Source organism: Nicotiana sylvestris, chromosome 1 (assembly GCF_000393655.2).
Source record: "Nicotiana sylvestris chromosome 1, ASM39365v2, whole genome shotgun sequence".
Lineage (NCBI taxonomy): Eukaryota > Viridiplantae > Streptophyta > Magnoliopsida > Solanales > Solanaceae > Nicotiana > Nicotiana sylvestris.
In genome coordinates this window covers 93143763-93160520 of record NC_091057.1, presented here as the reverse complement: position 1 = coordinate 93160520, position 16758 = coordinate 93143763, and the positions used below count along the sequence as shown (strand labels likewise).

Genomic DNA, 16758 nt, shown 5'->3' with positions numbered 1-16758 from the left:
AAAAGACCTGCAGCAGCTTCAAGAGCAAAATCAGACAACCGAACAAGTTTTAGGGGCCAGATCTCAGCAAATCATACGGTTGCTACAAGAGAAGGGTATTATTAGGGAGAGGGTTAAGAGGATTGTGGACTACATTGTGATGAAGTGCAAGAGTGCGAAGACATGACCCAGTCCATGTTCTTCTCTTCAGTGATAATTTTTGTCTGACAGATCATGGATGACCCGTTTCGTCTCCAAGAAGATATGGCACAAAGGCCTGCATCAAGGCCAACTGGAGCAGTAGTTGAGGCACTTATGTATTCTTGACTTTGTTTGTTCGAGTCTGTATTTTGTTAGTTCATTTTCGAGTCTGTATTGTTAGTTTCTTCTAAAGTTTGTTAGTTTATTTTCGAGTCTGTATTTTCAGTTTTCTTTTGAAGTTCGTTGGTCCACTCATCGAGTCTGTCAGTTTTATGTTTAAATCTGTAGGGGAAGTCGTCGTAATCAAGATGTTTTTATTTTATGAAAATTTGAAAACCCCAAAAAATGTTTTTTTATTTTATTTCGCATATGTTCCCAGAACTACGCTTAGTCTGATTCATGCGGTGTCATGATACGTAGGCAATCCCCATAGGGTTCGATCATAACCATGAAATAAAAAGAAAAAAGAGAAGAGAAAACAAGAAAATTACGGGGAAGAAATAATGGCAAAACAAGAGAGGAAAAATGAGAGAATAAAAGAATAAAGACAAGAATCAAGCAAAGAAAAGTAGAAATGAAAAGGAAAGAGAGAAAGATATTGCAAAATGAAAATTAGTGAAAGGCGGAATGACGCAAGCAGCCATTCAAATGCATAATAGAAATGGTTAACTGCTTAGGTGCATTGCATCCCCAATGTGTGGTTGCCTATCTGTTAAGCTCTTAATAGCTAACAAATTTGCTTGTTGTCATCAAGTCCAGGCAGGTGGTTAGTTTGTTCAGCATTCTGGCAACCCACCCGTACAACACCAAGTCTAAAGACAAGTTGATCATGGCTGGCCAAGAGCTGGATGCAAGTGTTATTGATCCGTCGAGGGAGGGAGAAGAGTCGGATGTTAATCTGAAAGAGGAGTTACATAAGTTGAAATACCAAATGGCAGAGATGTACCAAGCATGGATGAAAGGACATCCACCACCATCATACCCCTCCAATCTTGCTTCCATCCCACCACTAGCTCAATCCCAAGAACCTCCCACTCTTGATTTATCTCCGCAACATGCACCAGGCTTCCCTCATTACCACCACTATCAGGGCACCACTTCCCAAACCATACAAGCACCACCAGCTAAACCAATCCCATACCCTCCTCCACCAGCCACCCCTATTTTCGTAGCACCCCCGCCAGCTACACTCCATCGATCTTCCAGTGAGCCATTATTCCAGACCCAAGCTAATCAATATTATCCCCCAAAGCCTACTTTCAAGGCCCCACATCATTACTCATACACTCCTCGTTTCGACCTCCCTGTTGAGACTGAGAAACCACATAAAACCCAGAGCAAGAGGAGATGTTCAGGAAGGTAAGAAGTTTAGAACAATCGTTCAGAAACATGCAGGGATTGGGAGGCCAGGTGAGCGTAGCCTACAAAGATTTGTGTCTATTTCCCGATATTCAATTGCATGTGGGATTCAAGATGCCTAAATTTGATCTATATGACGGGCACGGAGACTCGGTGGCCCACTTGAGAGGATTCTGTAGTAAAATGAGAGGAGCCAGTGGGAAAGATGAGCTATTGATGGCATATTTTAGCCAGAGTCTGAATGGCACAGCATTGGAGTGGTACACTCGTCAGGATCACAACAGATGGTATACTTGGGATGACTTGGCCCAAGCATTCGCACGTCATTTCCACTACAACATCGAGATTGTTTTAGATCATTTGTCTTTAGCTAAGATTGAGAAGAAGCCTAGTGAAAATTTTAGGGAATGCAGTTTTCGTTGGAGAGAACAAGCAACAAGAGTCAACCCTCCGATGGAGGAAAACGAAATGGTGGAGTACTTTCTGCAGGCTCTGGAGCCTACTTACTTTGGCCATCTGATATCGGCCATAGGCAAGTCTTTCAACGAGGTAGTGAATATTGGTGGCATGGTGGTAGAAGGGCTTAAATCAAGAAAAATCATGAGCTACTCAGCCATCAAATCAACTACCCAAGCAATTCAAAATGGTATCGGGGGAGTGATCGGAAAGAAGAAGAAAGAAGATGTGGCAACAGTTGATTCAGGATCGTGGTTTGGACCGAGGGTCTTGTCACACCATTATACCCAACCTTGACCCCATCACCAGACCTACACCCAAACCCCATATAATCCACCCCAATATTACTTCCCATCACTAGACCCTCGAATTTTGTCCACCACGCCCAGTCATATAATCAACCTCCTTTATAATCACAATGGCGTGCCCCAGCCCCACAGAACACCAACCCAGCTCCAGAAAATGCTTACCCACCCCCACGAGCCTACCGAAACCCTATCGGTCCAGGTTTCCGGCCCAAACCAGTATTCAGAAATGAGAGGTTGCAGCGGAAGAAAATTTTCACCCCGTTGGGGGAGTCTTATACAAGTTTATTCCAGAGATTGAGGCAGTTGGATGTGATGAGGCCAATTGAGTCGAAATTGTCAAACCCTCCTAAAAAGAATCTTGATTACTCCTTGAGTTGTGCATATTGTTCTGGTACTTCGGGGCATGATACGGAAAAATGCTGGCACTTGAAAAATGACATCCAGGAGCTCATCGACACAAACCAGATTATAGTCCAAAGTCCCGAGATAGAACCCATTGTCAACCCATGATGAAACAAACATGATCGAGATAGTACATAAGGAGGGGGAACCTAAGAAACCTTCACGGTCCGTCATGATGACTCGGTCTAGTGAGGTCAAGCCAATCAAAAAACTAACGGTTGAAGGATCAGTGAACAAGTTGAGTATGACAAATGGTGAGTCGTCTGTGGTAGTTGAGAAAAGATCCCCAAGTGATGCTGTAGCAAAGCAAGAAAAGTCAAAGGTGGTCGTGCTAGGGTTGGCGAGTAAGCCTATCATAATTGTAGAGGGTGCCCGTATGGACCCTGTCATCATCAAGCCTGTAACCCAGTTGCCGGTAGTCAACACCAAGGCTATCCTATGGAGCTATGAACGGGTGATAGTGACCTATAAGGGAAAGGAAGTGAAAGAAGAAGTCAATGAGGCCCAAGGATTAACTCATTCGAGGAGATGCTTTGCCCCGGAAGAGTTAAGGAAAGCTAAAACATCCAGAGATAATCCAGTTCTAGTAAAGAAAGTAGTCGCTGAAGAAGAGGCGGAAGAGTTTTTGAGAAAAAATGAGGGTACAAGATTACTCCATCGTGGAGCAGTTGAGAAAGACACCCCCTCAGATTTCCTTATTATCATTGTTGATCCATTCAAATGAGCATTGTCGGGCCCTGATGAAAATTCTGAACGAAGCTTATGTACCTGACAAAATCTAACTAAACCATCTGGAGAAGATCGCCAACAAAATATTTGAGGTGAACAGGAACACCTTCTCTGATGACGAGTTGCCCGTGGAAGGTACTGAACACAACAGAGCTCTATATCTTACGATAAAATGTGAAGATTCTGTGGTCACCATAGTGTTAGTTGACAATGGTTCCAATGCAAACATATGCCCTCTCTCTACTCTGAACAAGTTAAAAGTTAACGATAAGAGGATTACAAGAACAACATATGCGTCCTAGGTTTTGACGGTGGAGGAAAAGATTCGGCTGGTAATATAGTGCTTGAATTGACAATAGGACCGGTTGAATTCACTATGGAGTTCCAGGTACTGGACGTGGTTGTCTCTTATAATGTGTTGTTGGATCGGTCTTGGATACATGCCACCAAAGCAGTCCTATCATCTTTGCACCAGATGGTCAAGTTCGAGTGGGACAGGCAGGAGATCGTCGTGCATGGTGAGGAGAATTTGTGTACTCACAATGATGCATCTGTCCCGTTTATTGAGGCCGAGGATGACAAAGGGCCTTGTGTCTATCAAATTTTTGAAACAGTGCCAGTCTAGAAGGTTCTAGAAGGGAAATGTATTCCAACTCCAAAGATAACCTATGCATCTGTCATGGTGGCATCTGAAATGCTGAAAAATAGCTTTGTGTAAGGTAAAGGTCTAGGTGCGTCTTTATAGGGTATCGTACAGCCAGTGTCCCTCTCTAAAAATTTGGGTACGCTCAGTCTTGCATTCAAACCCACAGTGGAAAATGTGAAAAAGGGCTAAGAGGTTGAAACAAAAGACGTGGGCACTTCCGAAGCCTATCCCGCGTCTCTCCAGGTCCTTTGTCAAGCTCGGTGCCAAGAAATGCCCAGTGTCAACAGTGCCAAGTCCTATGGTGGACATTGATGAAGAGTTAATTGAAAGGTTCCAAAGGTTGTTTGATGATGTGAACATGGTAGAAGATGGATAAGGTTCTAGCAAAGCAGACGTGCAGTTCGTCGGGCCGAATATAAAGCTTAACAATTGGAAGGCTACTCCTCTCCCTACTCGGAAGGAGTTTTGGTAGTTTATTTTGTTTTCCTTTCTATCTGGGTTATTCCAGGGTTGTGACCCAAATTTTTATTTTTCGCTTGTTTGATGTACAAACCCTGTTATCCTTTATTTTCAATGAAATGCAATTTCTATTTTCCATCATTCCTGATAGTTCTTATTTTTGTTTTCTTTTCTTCTTTGTACAGTTCTTTTTATGCTGGTTTCAATGACATGACATGCATAAGGAATCTCCGGCCAAGTCTTAAGAGTCAATCTAATTCTGAAATAATAATCCAAGAAATAGAGTGTGATGATGAAACAGAATATGATGAGGACGAGACATTTGAGGAAATTAGCAAGGAACTAAATTATTTTGAAGAAAAACCCAAGCCTAATCTGAATGAAATGGAAGCAATCAATTTAGGAGACCCAGATAATGTCAGAGAAACCAAGATAAATACCCATCTCGAACCACAAATCAGGGAAGAGATAATTAAAGCATTGTTCAAATATAAGGATATTTTTGCATGGCCGTATGATGACATGCCAGGCTTAAGTACCGATTTTTGTTGGTCCACAAATTGCCAATTGATCCAGCATTCCCTTCCATCAAGCAGAAATTAAGGAAGTTTAAGACCGACATAAGTGTGAAGATTAAAGAAGAAGTCACAAAGCAACTTGATGCAAAAGTCATTCAAGTCACGCGGTATCCCACGTGGTTAGCCAATATTGTGCTCGTGCAAAAGAAAGATGGTAAGATCAGAGTGTGTGTAGATTACCATGACCTCAACAAAGCGAGTCCAAAGGACAACTTCCCACTGCCAAATATCCACATTTTGATTGATAATTGTGCCAAGCATGAGATTGGGTCTTTTGTGGATTGCTATGCGGGGTATCATCAGATCTTAATGGATGAAGAGGATGCGTAAAAGACGGCATTCATCATGTCGTGGGGAACATATTGCTACTGGGTCATGCCATTTGGTTCGAAAAATGCTGGGGCAACTTACATGAGGGCAATGACTACCATATTCCATGACATGATACACAAGGAGATTGAAGTTTACGTGGATGATGTGATCATAAAGTCCAGGAAGTAGTCTGACCACGTCAGATATTTGAGAAAGTTTTTACAGAACCTCCACAGGCACAATCTTAAGCTCAATCCTACAAAGTGTGCATTTGGTGTTCCATCTGGGAAACTGTTGGGGTTCATAGTCAGTCGGTGGGGCATTGAGTTGGATCCATCAAAGATCAAAGCTATCCAGGAGTTACCACCGCAAAGAACAAGACCGAGGTGATGAGTCTGCTAGGGAGGCTGAACTACATCAGTAGGTTTATTGCTCAAATCACGACAACTTGTGAGCCCATCTTTAAGTTTCTAAAGAAGGATGATGAGGTCAAATGGACCGATGAGTGCCAGGAAGCATTCGATAAGATCAAAGAGTATTTGTCGAACCCACCTATGTTGGTCCTGTCGAAACCCGGGAGACCTTTGATTCTTTACTTGACAATCCTGGATAATTCATTTGGTTGTGTGTTGGGTCAGCATGACATCACTGGCAGGAAAGATCAAGCCATCTATTATCTCGGTAAGAAGTTCACATCTTATGAGGTTAAGTATACTCCCCTTGAAAGGACATATTGCGCCCTGACTTGGGTAGCACAGAACTTGAAGCATTATTTTTCATCCTACACTACTCACCTCATTTCTCAACTGGATCCTTTAAAGTATATCTTTCAGAAGCCCATGCCCACAGGAAGGCTCGCAAAGTGGCAGATTTTGCTCACAGAGTTTGACATCGTATATGTGACTCGGACGGCGATGAAAACCCAAGCTTTAGTCGATCACTTGGCCGAGAACCCGGTGGATGAAGAATATGAACCTTTGAAGACTTAATTTCCTGATAAAGAGGTAATGCATATTGATGAGGTCGAGAATGACGAAAAGCCCGGTTGGAAACTTTTCATTGATGGGGCTGCTAACATGAAAGGTGTTGGAATAGGAGCTGTACTCATTTCTGAAATAGGGCAACACTACCATGTCATAGCTCAGCTTCGTTTCTATTGTACTAACAACATGACTGAGTACGAAGTATGCATTTTTGGTTTAAGGTTAGTTGTGGACATGGGGGTCCAGGAAGTGCTGGTTTTGGGAGATTTAGATCTATTAGTGCACCAGATTCAGGGAGAATGGGAGACTCGAGATTTGAAACTTATATTGTATCGACAATGTCGGCAGGATCTCTGTCAATGGTTCAGATCAGTGGAGTTCAGGCATATCCCTAGGATCCACAATGAGGTTGCTGACGCCTTGGCTACTCTGGCGTCGATGTTGCATCATCCAGATAAAGCTTATATTGACCCTTTGCATATTCAGGTCTGCGATCAGCATGCTTACTATAATATAGTGGAAGAAGAATTTGACGGTGAACCTCGATTCCACGATATCAGGGAGTACATCAAGTCGGGGGTATATCTGGTACAAGCCACAGGGATCAAAAGAGAACAATTCAACATTTGTCAAGTGGATTTTTTTAGTGGAGGAGTTTTGTACAAAAGAACTCCAGATCTTGGATTGTTGAGATGCATAGATGCCAGACAAGCCACGATTATCAAGACCAAAGTGCATTCCAGAGTCTGCGGGCTGTATATGAGTGGGTATGTTCTGGCAAAGAAAATTCTTCAAGCAAGTTATTATTGGCTCACCATGGAGCAAGATTGTATCAGTTTTGTGCACAAGTGTCATCAATGACAGGTACACGGAGACTTGATTCATTCTCTACCATCTAAGTTGCACACAATCTCCGCACCATGGCCTTTTATTGCTTGGGATATGGATGTCATTGGACCAATTGAGTTCGTGGCATCAAATGGGCACAGGTTCATTCTGGTGGCCATTGACTATTTCACTAAGTGGGTTGAATCTAAAACTTTCAAATATGTGATCAAGAAGGCAGTGGTCGATTTTTTTCATTCAAATATCATTTGCGGTGTCGGAATCCCAAAGGTGATCATCACAGATAATGGTGCTAATCTTAACAGTCATCTGATGAAAGAAGTGTGTCAACAGTTTAAGATTACGCATCGAAATTCCACCCCATACCGCCCCATGGCGAATGGAGCAGTTGAGGCAACCAACAAGAACATAAAGAAGATACTTCGAAAAATGGTGCAAGGTTCCAAGCAATGGCATGAGAAGTTGCCCTTTGCGTTGTTGGGTTATTGCACTACTGTTCGCACTTCAGTAGGTGCAACTCCTTATTTTCTGGTATATGGCACTGAAGCAGTGATACCCCCGGAAGTTGAAATTACATCCCTTCGAATTGTTGTTGAAGCCGAAATTGAAGATGATGAGTGGGTCAAAACCCATCTGGAGCAATTGAGTATGATTGATGAGAAAAGATTGGCAGCAGTGTGTCATATACAGTTGTATCAAAAGAGAATGGCAAGAGCATACAACAAGAAGGTGTGTCCCCGAAAATTTGAAGTGGGTCAGCAAGTATTGAAATGCATCCTTCCACATCAGGCTGAAGCAAAAGGCAAGTTCGCCCCAAATTGGCAGGGGTCGTTCATCGTAACGAGAGTGTTGTCCAGTGGTGCTTTGTACTTAAAAGATATAAAAGGAAAGTGTGTAGATATAGCTATCAATTTTGATGCAGTCAAAAGATATTATGTATGATTTCTTTGGTTTAAATTGTGTTGTTTGTACTTGGCATGTTTTGAAGATTGGAATGACGAAGGCATTTTATTCTGCTATCTAAACACTTCACCATTTGTTACCCCTTTTTGAGCCTTATTTATTTTCTTTTATATCCCTCTTTTGGAATCAGTAGCAAAGTTCAGAAAAACGGACACAAAAGGTAAATAAAGAAGAAAAGAGGAAAAGAGAAGAGAAAAAGAGAAAGAAAAGAATGGAAAAGAGTGAAGAAAAAAAAGAAAGGAAAAGTTAAAAAAAAAGAGAATAGAAAAGCAAAAAAAAAAGAGAAAGAAAAGAAAAGAGAAAAGAAACAACAACAAAGCAAGTCCTATGACATGAACTACGTTCGACCTAATTCCTTTTAAGGATACGTAGGCAGCCTCATGGTTCAGTCCCATCATATAAAAATTCAAAAGCCCCTAGGCAAAGAAACTGGGGCAGAAGTTGCGGTTTTGTAAAAGATCTGATTCCAAAAGCTGTAATTTTGAACGTATTCAAACTGGTTTGAGCCTTTATGATATCCTTTCTTTCTAAAACCTATCCAAAAGCACACATTACGGTCAAAAAGACCTTCTGATCAATCTTCGAGGGATGTCAAGTCAATCAAGTAGAGTTGTGATTCATATCAAGGGCAACACTCTGTTCTAAGCAGGAAAAATGAAAAATGAGAGAGTCTTATTGGTGAAAACCCTCACGGGCACTATAAGGTGATGGAGAGTAGAGAGAAATTAAAATGAGAGAGTCTTATTGGTGAAAACCCTCACGGACACCATAAGGCGACGGTGAGTTGAGATATGAATAAATGAGAGAGGTTTGTTGGTGAAAACCCTTCAGGGCAGCGCAAGCCGAATAAGGTTGTTGATTTTGCAAAGGAATCAGATTATGGGAACCCCAGGCATAAAGTTTAAAGACTGAAAGAGGATTGATGAATGGACTAGGCTGATTAATCCGAAGTGCATGTCATGATCATTAATGCCAGCAGCCTCACTCAGATAAGTCCATTTTCCTTTACTTCCTCAAACAGTCCTTCTGTTTTGATTTTTCTTCTCTATTCATAACTCTCAAAGTCGTTGCATTTCATTTTCTTTTGGGTCTACTCCTCTAAGTCATTTTCAATATTTGCCTTGCTAAGCAAAAAGAAAGGATTGCAAAGCTTATTACCAACTTTCAAATGCGTAAAAGCAAAGTACGGCCACAGCATTCCAGAAATAGCATGATGCAAAATGGAAAATAAGGTGTCAGCCAAGGTTCAAGTGATCAAGTGGTTTCGTGGAGTATGGGGAGAAATACAGAGGTTCAGATGGGAAAGACAGATATGTTAAAACAGCAGGTTGACTATAGAGCACTTGAGGCATTCAGGGTTTCGTGGTTAAGGTTCAATCAAACGGTGAAACACTTCTTTGACAGTCGGATGCAGCCGAGTAGAACAAAGCATGGCAGTGGAAAGGCCACCCTCAGCAAGAATGCCGCAAACTAACCACCACATTTCCAAACTGACGATATTTTCTTTGATTGAAATAGGGGCAGGAAATTTTGTCTGTTCCGGAGAAACCCTCCGTAAGCAAAGCAGATGCCAGACAGACTCGGCAGTAAGTTTCTAGTACCTTTTTATATAACGGGCTTTAGTAAGTTTTGAGACCCTCGCAAATGACAAGGTCTGATAAGAGTCCTACTTTTGGGAAGTATAATTTAGCAGTTAAGTTTTCACTTTTGGGATAAGACTTGGTTTGAAATTCTCAGGATAAGGGAATTTAGCTTAGAACTTATTTTGATAACAAGAATCGGTTAACACTCACAAATGTTCCCAATATCAAACTGGGGCAGAAAAATTTCTTTTGTTTTGTTTGTTTTGTCATAATCAGGCGCCCACCAGGAGAACAAGGAAAACAGCTCAAGTTTTAAAGGAAAGCGGTTCAAGTTCAGCAATTAGGCGCCCACCTGGAGAACAAGGAAAAATAGTTCAAGTTTCAAGGGAAGATGGTTCAAGTTCAGAAATCAGGCGCCCACCTGGAGAACAAGGGAAAGAAGTTCAAGTTTCAAAGGAAAGCAATTCAAGTTCCAGGAGAAAGGAAGACAATCTAAAGTTCAGCAATCAGGCGTCCACCTGGATAACAAGGGAAAGCAACTCCAGTTTCAAGGGAAACAATTCAAAGATCAGCAATCAGGCGTCCGCCTGGAGAACAAGGGAAAACAGTTCAAGTTTCAAAGGAAAGGAAGACAATTCAAGTTTTGGTAATCAGGCGCCCACTTGGAGAACAAGGGAAAACAGCTCAAGTTTTAAGGGAAAGTGGTCCAAGTTCAGCAATCAAGCGCCAACTTGGAGAATAAGGGAAAATAGTTCAAGTTTCGAGGGAAGACGGTTCAAGTTGGCAATCAGGCACCCGCATGTAGAACAAGGGAAAACAGTTCAAGTTTCAGGGAAAAGCAGTTCAAGTTCAGTAATCAGGTGCTCACCTGGAGAACAAGGGAAAACAATTCAAGTTTTAGAGGAAAGGAAGATGGTTCAAGTTTTGGTAATCAGGCGCCCACCTGGAGAACAAGGGAATACAGTTCAAGTGTTGGCAATCAGGCGCCCACCTGGAGAATAAGGGAATTCACTTCAGAATGCAATTCAAGTCAGCAACAAAAGAAGCTCATCGGGAGAGTACAAGTCAACAGAGCAGCAGAAACTGCAAGTCAAGTTTGAAGATATGTACATAGGATTCTTGTAATTCATAGATCATAGTTTAGTCTAGCTTCTTTTATTTTGTCTTGGTTTAATAAGGAGTTTAGCAAGCAATAGCAGCAGCAACAACAGTGAAATCACAGCTTCCTGGTAGTCCCATCTACCGAAACTTCCCGAACTACACTACCCTGATTCTTTTATAGCCAAGAATATGTAGGCAACCTCGGAAGTAAGGTGCGGTCAAATTTTTCAAAAATGCTTCCCACGGAGTATTCAAATGGGCAAAAATCGCTCGTATCCACTCACTTTATCTTTGCATGAAAACTCTTAGTGTTTCCGAGCAAAGAGGGGCAGTTGTGAGCACGTAATCTTTGCACTATAGGAATTACTCCCATAAGATATAAGAAAACAATTTTTTCCAGTTATTTGCCGTTTTATAGGATTTTTGTAGAATTTTGCTAATTATTTGCATTTTTTGTGCACGTTTAATTCCCATTAAAATCATGAAAATACCAAAAATATCATGCATTGCATTCAGGGTTATTTTTACATTTGTAAGGTTAATTAGTTGATTATTTATTTTATTAAAAACAAAAATCACAAAAATGGTCCATTGTTGCATTTTTTTAGATTTAAATTTTAGAATAGTAGTTTTTCTCTTTTGATTTAGGATTAAGTGATTTTTATAATTTTGTAATTAGGTAATTAGTTTAATTTTGTTACTTAGATTAATTTAGAATTTAGTTTAGAATTTTATTAATTAAAGAAAAGAAAAAGAAAAACAATTGAAAAAGAGGAAAAATAGAATTTGAAAAAAAAAAGATTGTTTAATTGGGCAAAATTTCTGAAGCCCAAACCCCTTTTACCCATTCCGACCCAAGCCCAAATCGGGCTACCCGGTCCAGCACCCCAATTAGCCAAAACGATGCCGTTTTGGGGCATTCAATCTCAGTTGTTCATCCCTGATGATCTAACGGACAGCAACTCATCAACCACCAACTATATAACTGTCCTAAACACCCCCCCCCCATACCCATAGAACCCTCCCTATTTCCCCCTTTCCATCTCACCAAAGAAACCCTAATCTGAGCCGCCCCAGAATCCTCTCACCTCACCGGCCGGCGGCGTGACTCCAATCGACCCCAGATTTACACCATACAATCACCACCCACTCATCTTTCATAATCCATCATGAGTTCCCCCAAAATCCTCACCCATTTGTCCTAATTTCAAATCTGATTCCAAGAAGAAATTGAAAACCCTAATTAGTTCCCCTTTCTGAGTTTCAAACGGATTTAAGGTTGATTTTGAGTCGGAATTTATGCCAATCGATTGTTGTTATTAAGAACAATCGATTAGCATCAATTTCGGCTCGTTTCAATACTCATGAATTCATGCACAATCAAAAGACCGGCAAAACTTCATCAAACACTGTTCGTTCATGCAGTAGGTACCTGTTCTTCTTTCTTCTTTCTATTTCCTCATCCTCCTTTCCTTCTTTAGCTTCTTCTCTTTTACATCTCTGATTTCTTCTACTTTTTCTGTTTTCTTTTGACCGAAAAATGGAAAGGTTTAGTTAGTCATAATTTTGGGCTGTTAGGTTTTCGTTTTTCTTCTTTCTTGATTTCTCGTGCTTAATCAGTAGTTTAGGGTTCACTAATCTATTTGTGTTGCATCAGAATCATCATGTTTGTTTAGGGTCTAGTAATTTGGTTTAACTCGGGTCTAATTAGTTTAATATTGAAATCAGTATGTTTAGCTTTCCTTTGTGTTGATATGATTCCTTGGTCTGGTATTTTGGTATGTTCAATAAGTTTAATACTCAGAAAATGGATCAACAATTAGAAATTCTAGATTCTGTAGGTTTAAATGATTCTGTTTTGGTGTCGTTTTGGTCTCAAGTTCATTGATAAAAAAATATAGGTTCAGATAAAAGCTCAATTGGATTAGAATTTTGTGTTGTTTGATTTCCCCTATTTTTAATCCAGATTTTTGTGTTGTTTGCTTTAGTTTGTAAATATTTAGAACTTTCAGGGTGGTTAATTGAACAACTACGAACTTAGGGGTTAATTTGGGAAACAGGAATAGGATTTTAAGATAAGGCTTGGTATAGGAAGTTTCTAGAACCTGAGGCAGCTGTCCTCATTTGATTTGCACAAAATGCATAGGCCAATGAGGGACAACCAACTATCCAAGTGGTTAAAAAGATGCCTTTTGCAGGCTAGGAATAATTCCCAAGACTGTTTTTAAGCACATGGCCTTAGAGGCCTATAAAATAGTGTCATTTCCTTCACTCTAAACCAGACTTTCAGCACTATTCTCTGCACCAAAATTCTAGAAAAAAAACATCAGAGATTAGACCTTTAAAAATACTAAAAGTCTCTGCATTACTTTGGTTGAAATGGGTTGGAATTGTGTCTTGGTTTCCCTCTTCTAGTAAGAGCCTCAAAGTGTTCAAAAGATTTCTAGTTTTCTGGGTTCAAGATTAGCCTAAGAAGCTGCTTATTGCTATTTTGAGCTATTGATATGTTCACATTTCTTGCTTGTTGAACTCCTCCTTCCTTTTGCTTTGTTTCGATATTCAGGTACATTTTCGAATCTTTGGAATGGGAGTGTATAAATGCTGAATGAAAGTTGATGCTCCAATGTTTAAGCTCTAGTTTTCTTATAAGTCTGATTCTAGTTCAAGTAGTTTTTATGTCATGATTTAGTATTTATCATATAGTTTTATTTCCAGCCCTAGTTAAACATGTTATAGCCGTTAGTGGATGTGATGTTGTGGTAATATTCATGACTTTTGACATTCAGTTTAGCTCAGTGGTTTCACATGTATTTGAATGTTTTCTTGTTCATTATTAGAGATCTAATGTCCTAGATTTATCATTGTTTGATTCACCAGCCTCATATGCTGAAATGTGTTTCACAACTAGCTTTGTTGTGCTGTGTATGATGTATGTTTCTGTGGAATCGGTGATCCTGCTCAAAGTGATGCCTATTTGAGGATTATTGAAGGTTGTTGTTGTTGAGTATTGGCTGCAGTTTGTGGATTTGGCCACTGGTTGGCCAAATCAGCAAGTATTAAGCCCAAAAATAGGTTTGTTGTTGATGTTGTGTTAGAGATTGATAACTCTATTGTTGTGGATTAAAGCTTGGATGGATAGACCATATTCACTTTGGCAAGTATTCATTAGTATATCAGTTTCATGAAAAATTGCAATAGAAGTAGTTAGTTTCGTCTCTTTGAAGTTTGGATTTGAGTTTATTTTGGATTTCAAGGTTACTCCTCTACTTATTAGCTATTGTCTCCTACATGATCTGTTTCTCTTTAGTTTGGCTTGAAGCCTATTCTTATTGGGTGGCTAATGGTAGTTAGACTTGCGATTTGATACAAAGCTAAACCAAGGTGAAAAGAGCAATGGGACTTATATAGTACTGCACAGTCAATCGCACTCATAAGTTTTCATATGATTATTATCGTAACAACCATGGTGGATTTGTTGTTAATTGATTTTGGCTTGACTGTTGTTGGTAGTGATTGAATACGCAGTAATATGTTCCTCTATGGTACTCCATGTTGGGGTTTGAAACAAGAAAGGCCCACCCCAATAGGAACTGGATCAAACGTCATGGGCCTCAGTTGGGGCCTAGTGACCTTTCATGTGTTCGAAATAAGGTCCAGTTTTGTTGCTTAATGCATATCTGCATGAAAACATGTATTAACAGTTGGTTATTTCACTTTTAATTAAGTTCAAATGTGTATTTCTGGGGTGTTTGGGTTTGGGCGTCAGCCCCAAATGAAGTGATCTTGACACATGAAGCCTGGCAAGTGTTTCAAGGTCCATGTCTGTTGGGTTCGATTTCAGAAGCCCATGCAGTCATGACGTTTCCCCCCTCTTTGTATGCCCGTTTAATAATATGTTAGGCCAGCTATTAGCCCAGCACTTTGCCCACATTATTATAGGCATGTTCTATATTTCCTTGCCCATGTTCAAAAGCTTTAAATCCGAGTTATTTGTGAATAAAACACCCTTAGGCCTAATTAAGTATAGTTCTTTAGAACGGAGTGAGGTGTGCCATTCGAATTAAATCACCTATTGCCCTCACAAATATCATAACTAGAATTTTTTTTAAATGAGTATTTGTATCAAAGCCTTTAGGCGCGTTTAAAATACTATTGTGGTTGTGTATACGTTCGCGTGACATGATTATGATCTTAAAAATAAAATCGGAGTATGCGTTCACGCAACTTCGATAAAATATTCTTAATAATAATAAAGCGTTATTAATTGCGGACACGTTCGCGTGACATGATTTTGACGCACCAAACAAACGGGTACACGTACGTGCGACCCGTTTCAAGATAATTTCTTAATTAAAAAAGAGCAAATGCACATAGGTTCTAAAATTAGTAATCAAATAATTTATTTAAGCCAAGTATGATCAAAGCGACCGTACTAAAACCACGGAACTCGGGAGTGCCTAACACCTTCTTCCGGGTTAACAGAATACCTTACCCGGATTTCTGTGTTTCGCAGACATAAACAGAGTCAAATCTCCTTGATTCGGGATTCTAAACCTGTGACTTTGGACACCACAAACTATCCCAAGTGGCGACTCTGATCTTAAATAATAATTCTGTTTCGATTGTCACTTAAATTGGAAAAACTCCCTTACATCCCTTGTAAGAGTGGTAAAAAGGAGGTGTGACAAGGACCAGGGCATTAAAAGGTTTAAAGGAGAAGATGGCTCTAGTTATTTCAATGTCCATGAATGGATTATCAAGAGCACCCATATCGTAGTTATAATGACTAGAGGGGCTAGTTTTAATGTCATCCCAATTGGTGCTTGTGTGTGATGTAGTGAAAGCATCCTTAAAGTAGTTGCTAACATGGATGTGATCAGGCTATGGTCGTTAAGCCAGTTTCCAGCCTCGTCCTTAAAGAAGGTAATTTTATTGGTCCTTTTTCTATTGGAGGCAGTTATGTGAAAAAACTTTGTATTTGTGTCCCCTTCATTTAACCACATTACTCTAGCCCTCAATTTTCAGTAAACTTTCTCCATCCTAAGGATATCATTGTAGTCCTTTTTCAGGCTAATTTCTAATTGTTGTAAAAACAAACTATTTGATGTAATTTATAGAATTTTGGATTCCTTGGAGCCTAGCTAGGATTTTCTTTTTCTTGGCAGTAAGGTCTCCAAATATATTTTTCTTCCAAGTTCTAATGTTTGCCACAAAGCTCTCACTAGCTTTATAGTAATCCATACCTTCCCAATACTTTTTTACAATATTTTGGAGATCCGGGTGTCTACACCAAAATGTCCCAAATCTAAAAGGTTGTTTATAGTCAAATCTACTGCTCGGGATTAATTCAACCAATAAGGGGTTACGGTCAGAATACGTTTTAGGGAGGTGAATAACTAAGCAATTAGGAAATAAATCTAGCCACTGTCCATTTTCTAATATTTTATCTAGGCTCCCTATTATTAGTCCTCTATTTAGCTTTCTATAGTTAGACCAGGTAAATTTACAACCTTTATAACCAATGTCAATAAGATTACAGTTATTGATTTTTGACCAAAGGAAATTACTTCTATTATTATTTACCGATCTACCTCCAAGTTTTTCATTTGCACCCATTATATCATTTAAGTCACCACCTACCATCCAAATCCTTTTATAGGTATTATGGATATTTTCTAAGTTTTTCCACATATTATTTCTATCATTCCTATCAGTGCTGGCATATATTGAAGAAAAAAGTCAGGATTTACGTATTGGTAGTACCTCAATAGTAGCATGAATTTTCTGGTTTCTGCGCACAAAATTCTGGACTGTGACGATATTGTGATTCCACATTACTACCATCCCTCTTGC

At 39.8% G+C, this 16758-nt stretch overlaps 1 protein-coding gene across 1 annotated transcript; it reads left to right on the top strand.

Moving 5' to 3' along the window:
* Positions 1 to 6436: 6436 nt before the first annotated feature.
* LOC104233659 (uncharacterized) lies at positions 6437 to 7273 on the top strand. Its single transcript, XM_009787086.2, has one exon. It carries the CDS (start codon positions 6437 to 6439, stop codon positions 7271 to 7273), a length of 837 nt encoding a protein of 278 aa, XP_009785388.2.
* The last annotated feature ends 9485 nt before the right edge of the window (positions 7274 to 16758 follow it).

Coding starts and splice junctions, on each gene's coding strand:
- LOC104233659 (XM_009787086.2), top strand. CDS start 6,437: ATGCATATTGATGAGGTCGAGAATGACGAAAAGCCCGGTTGGAAACTT.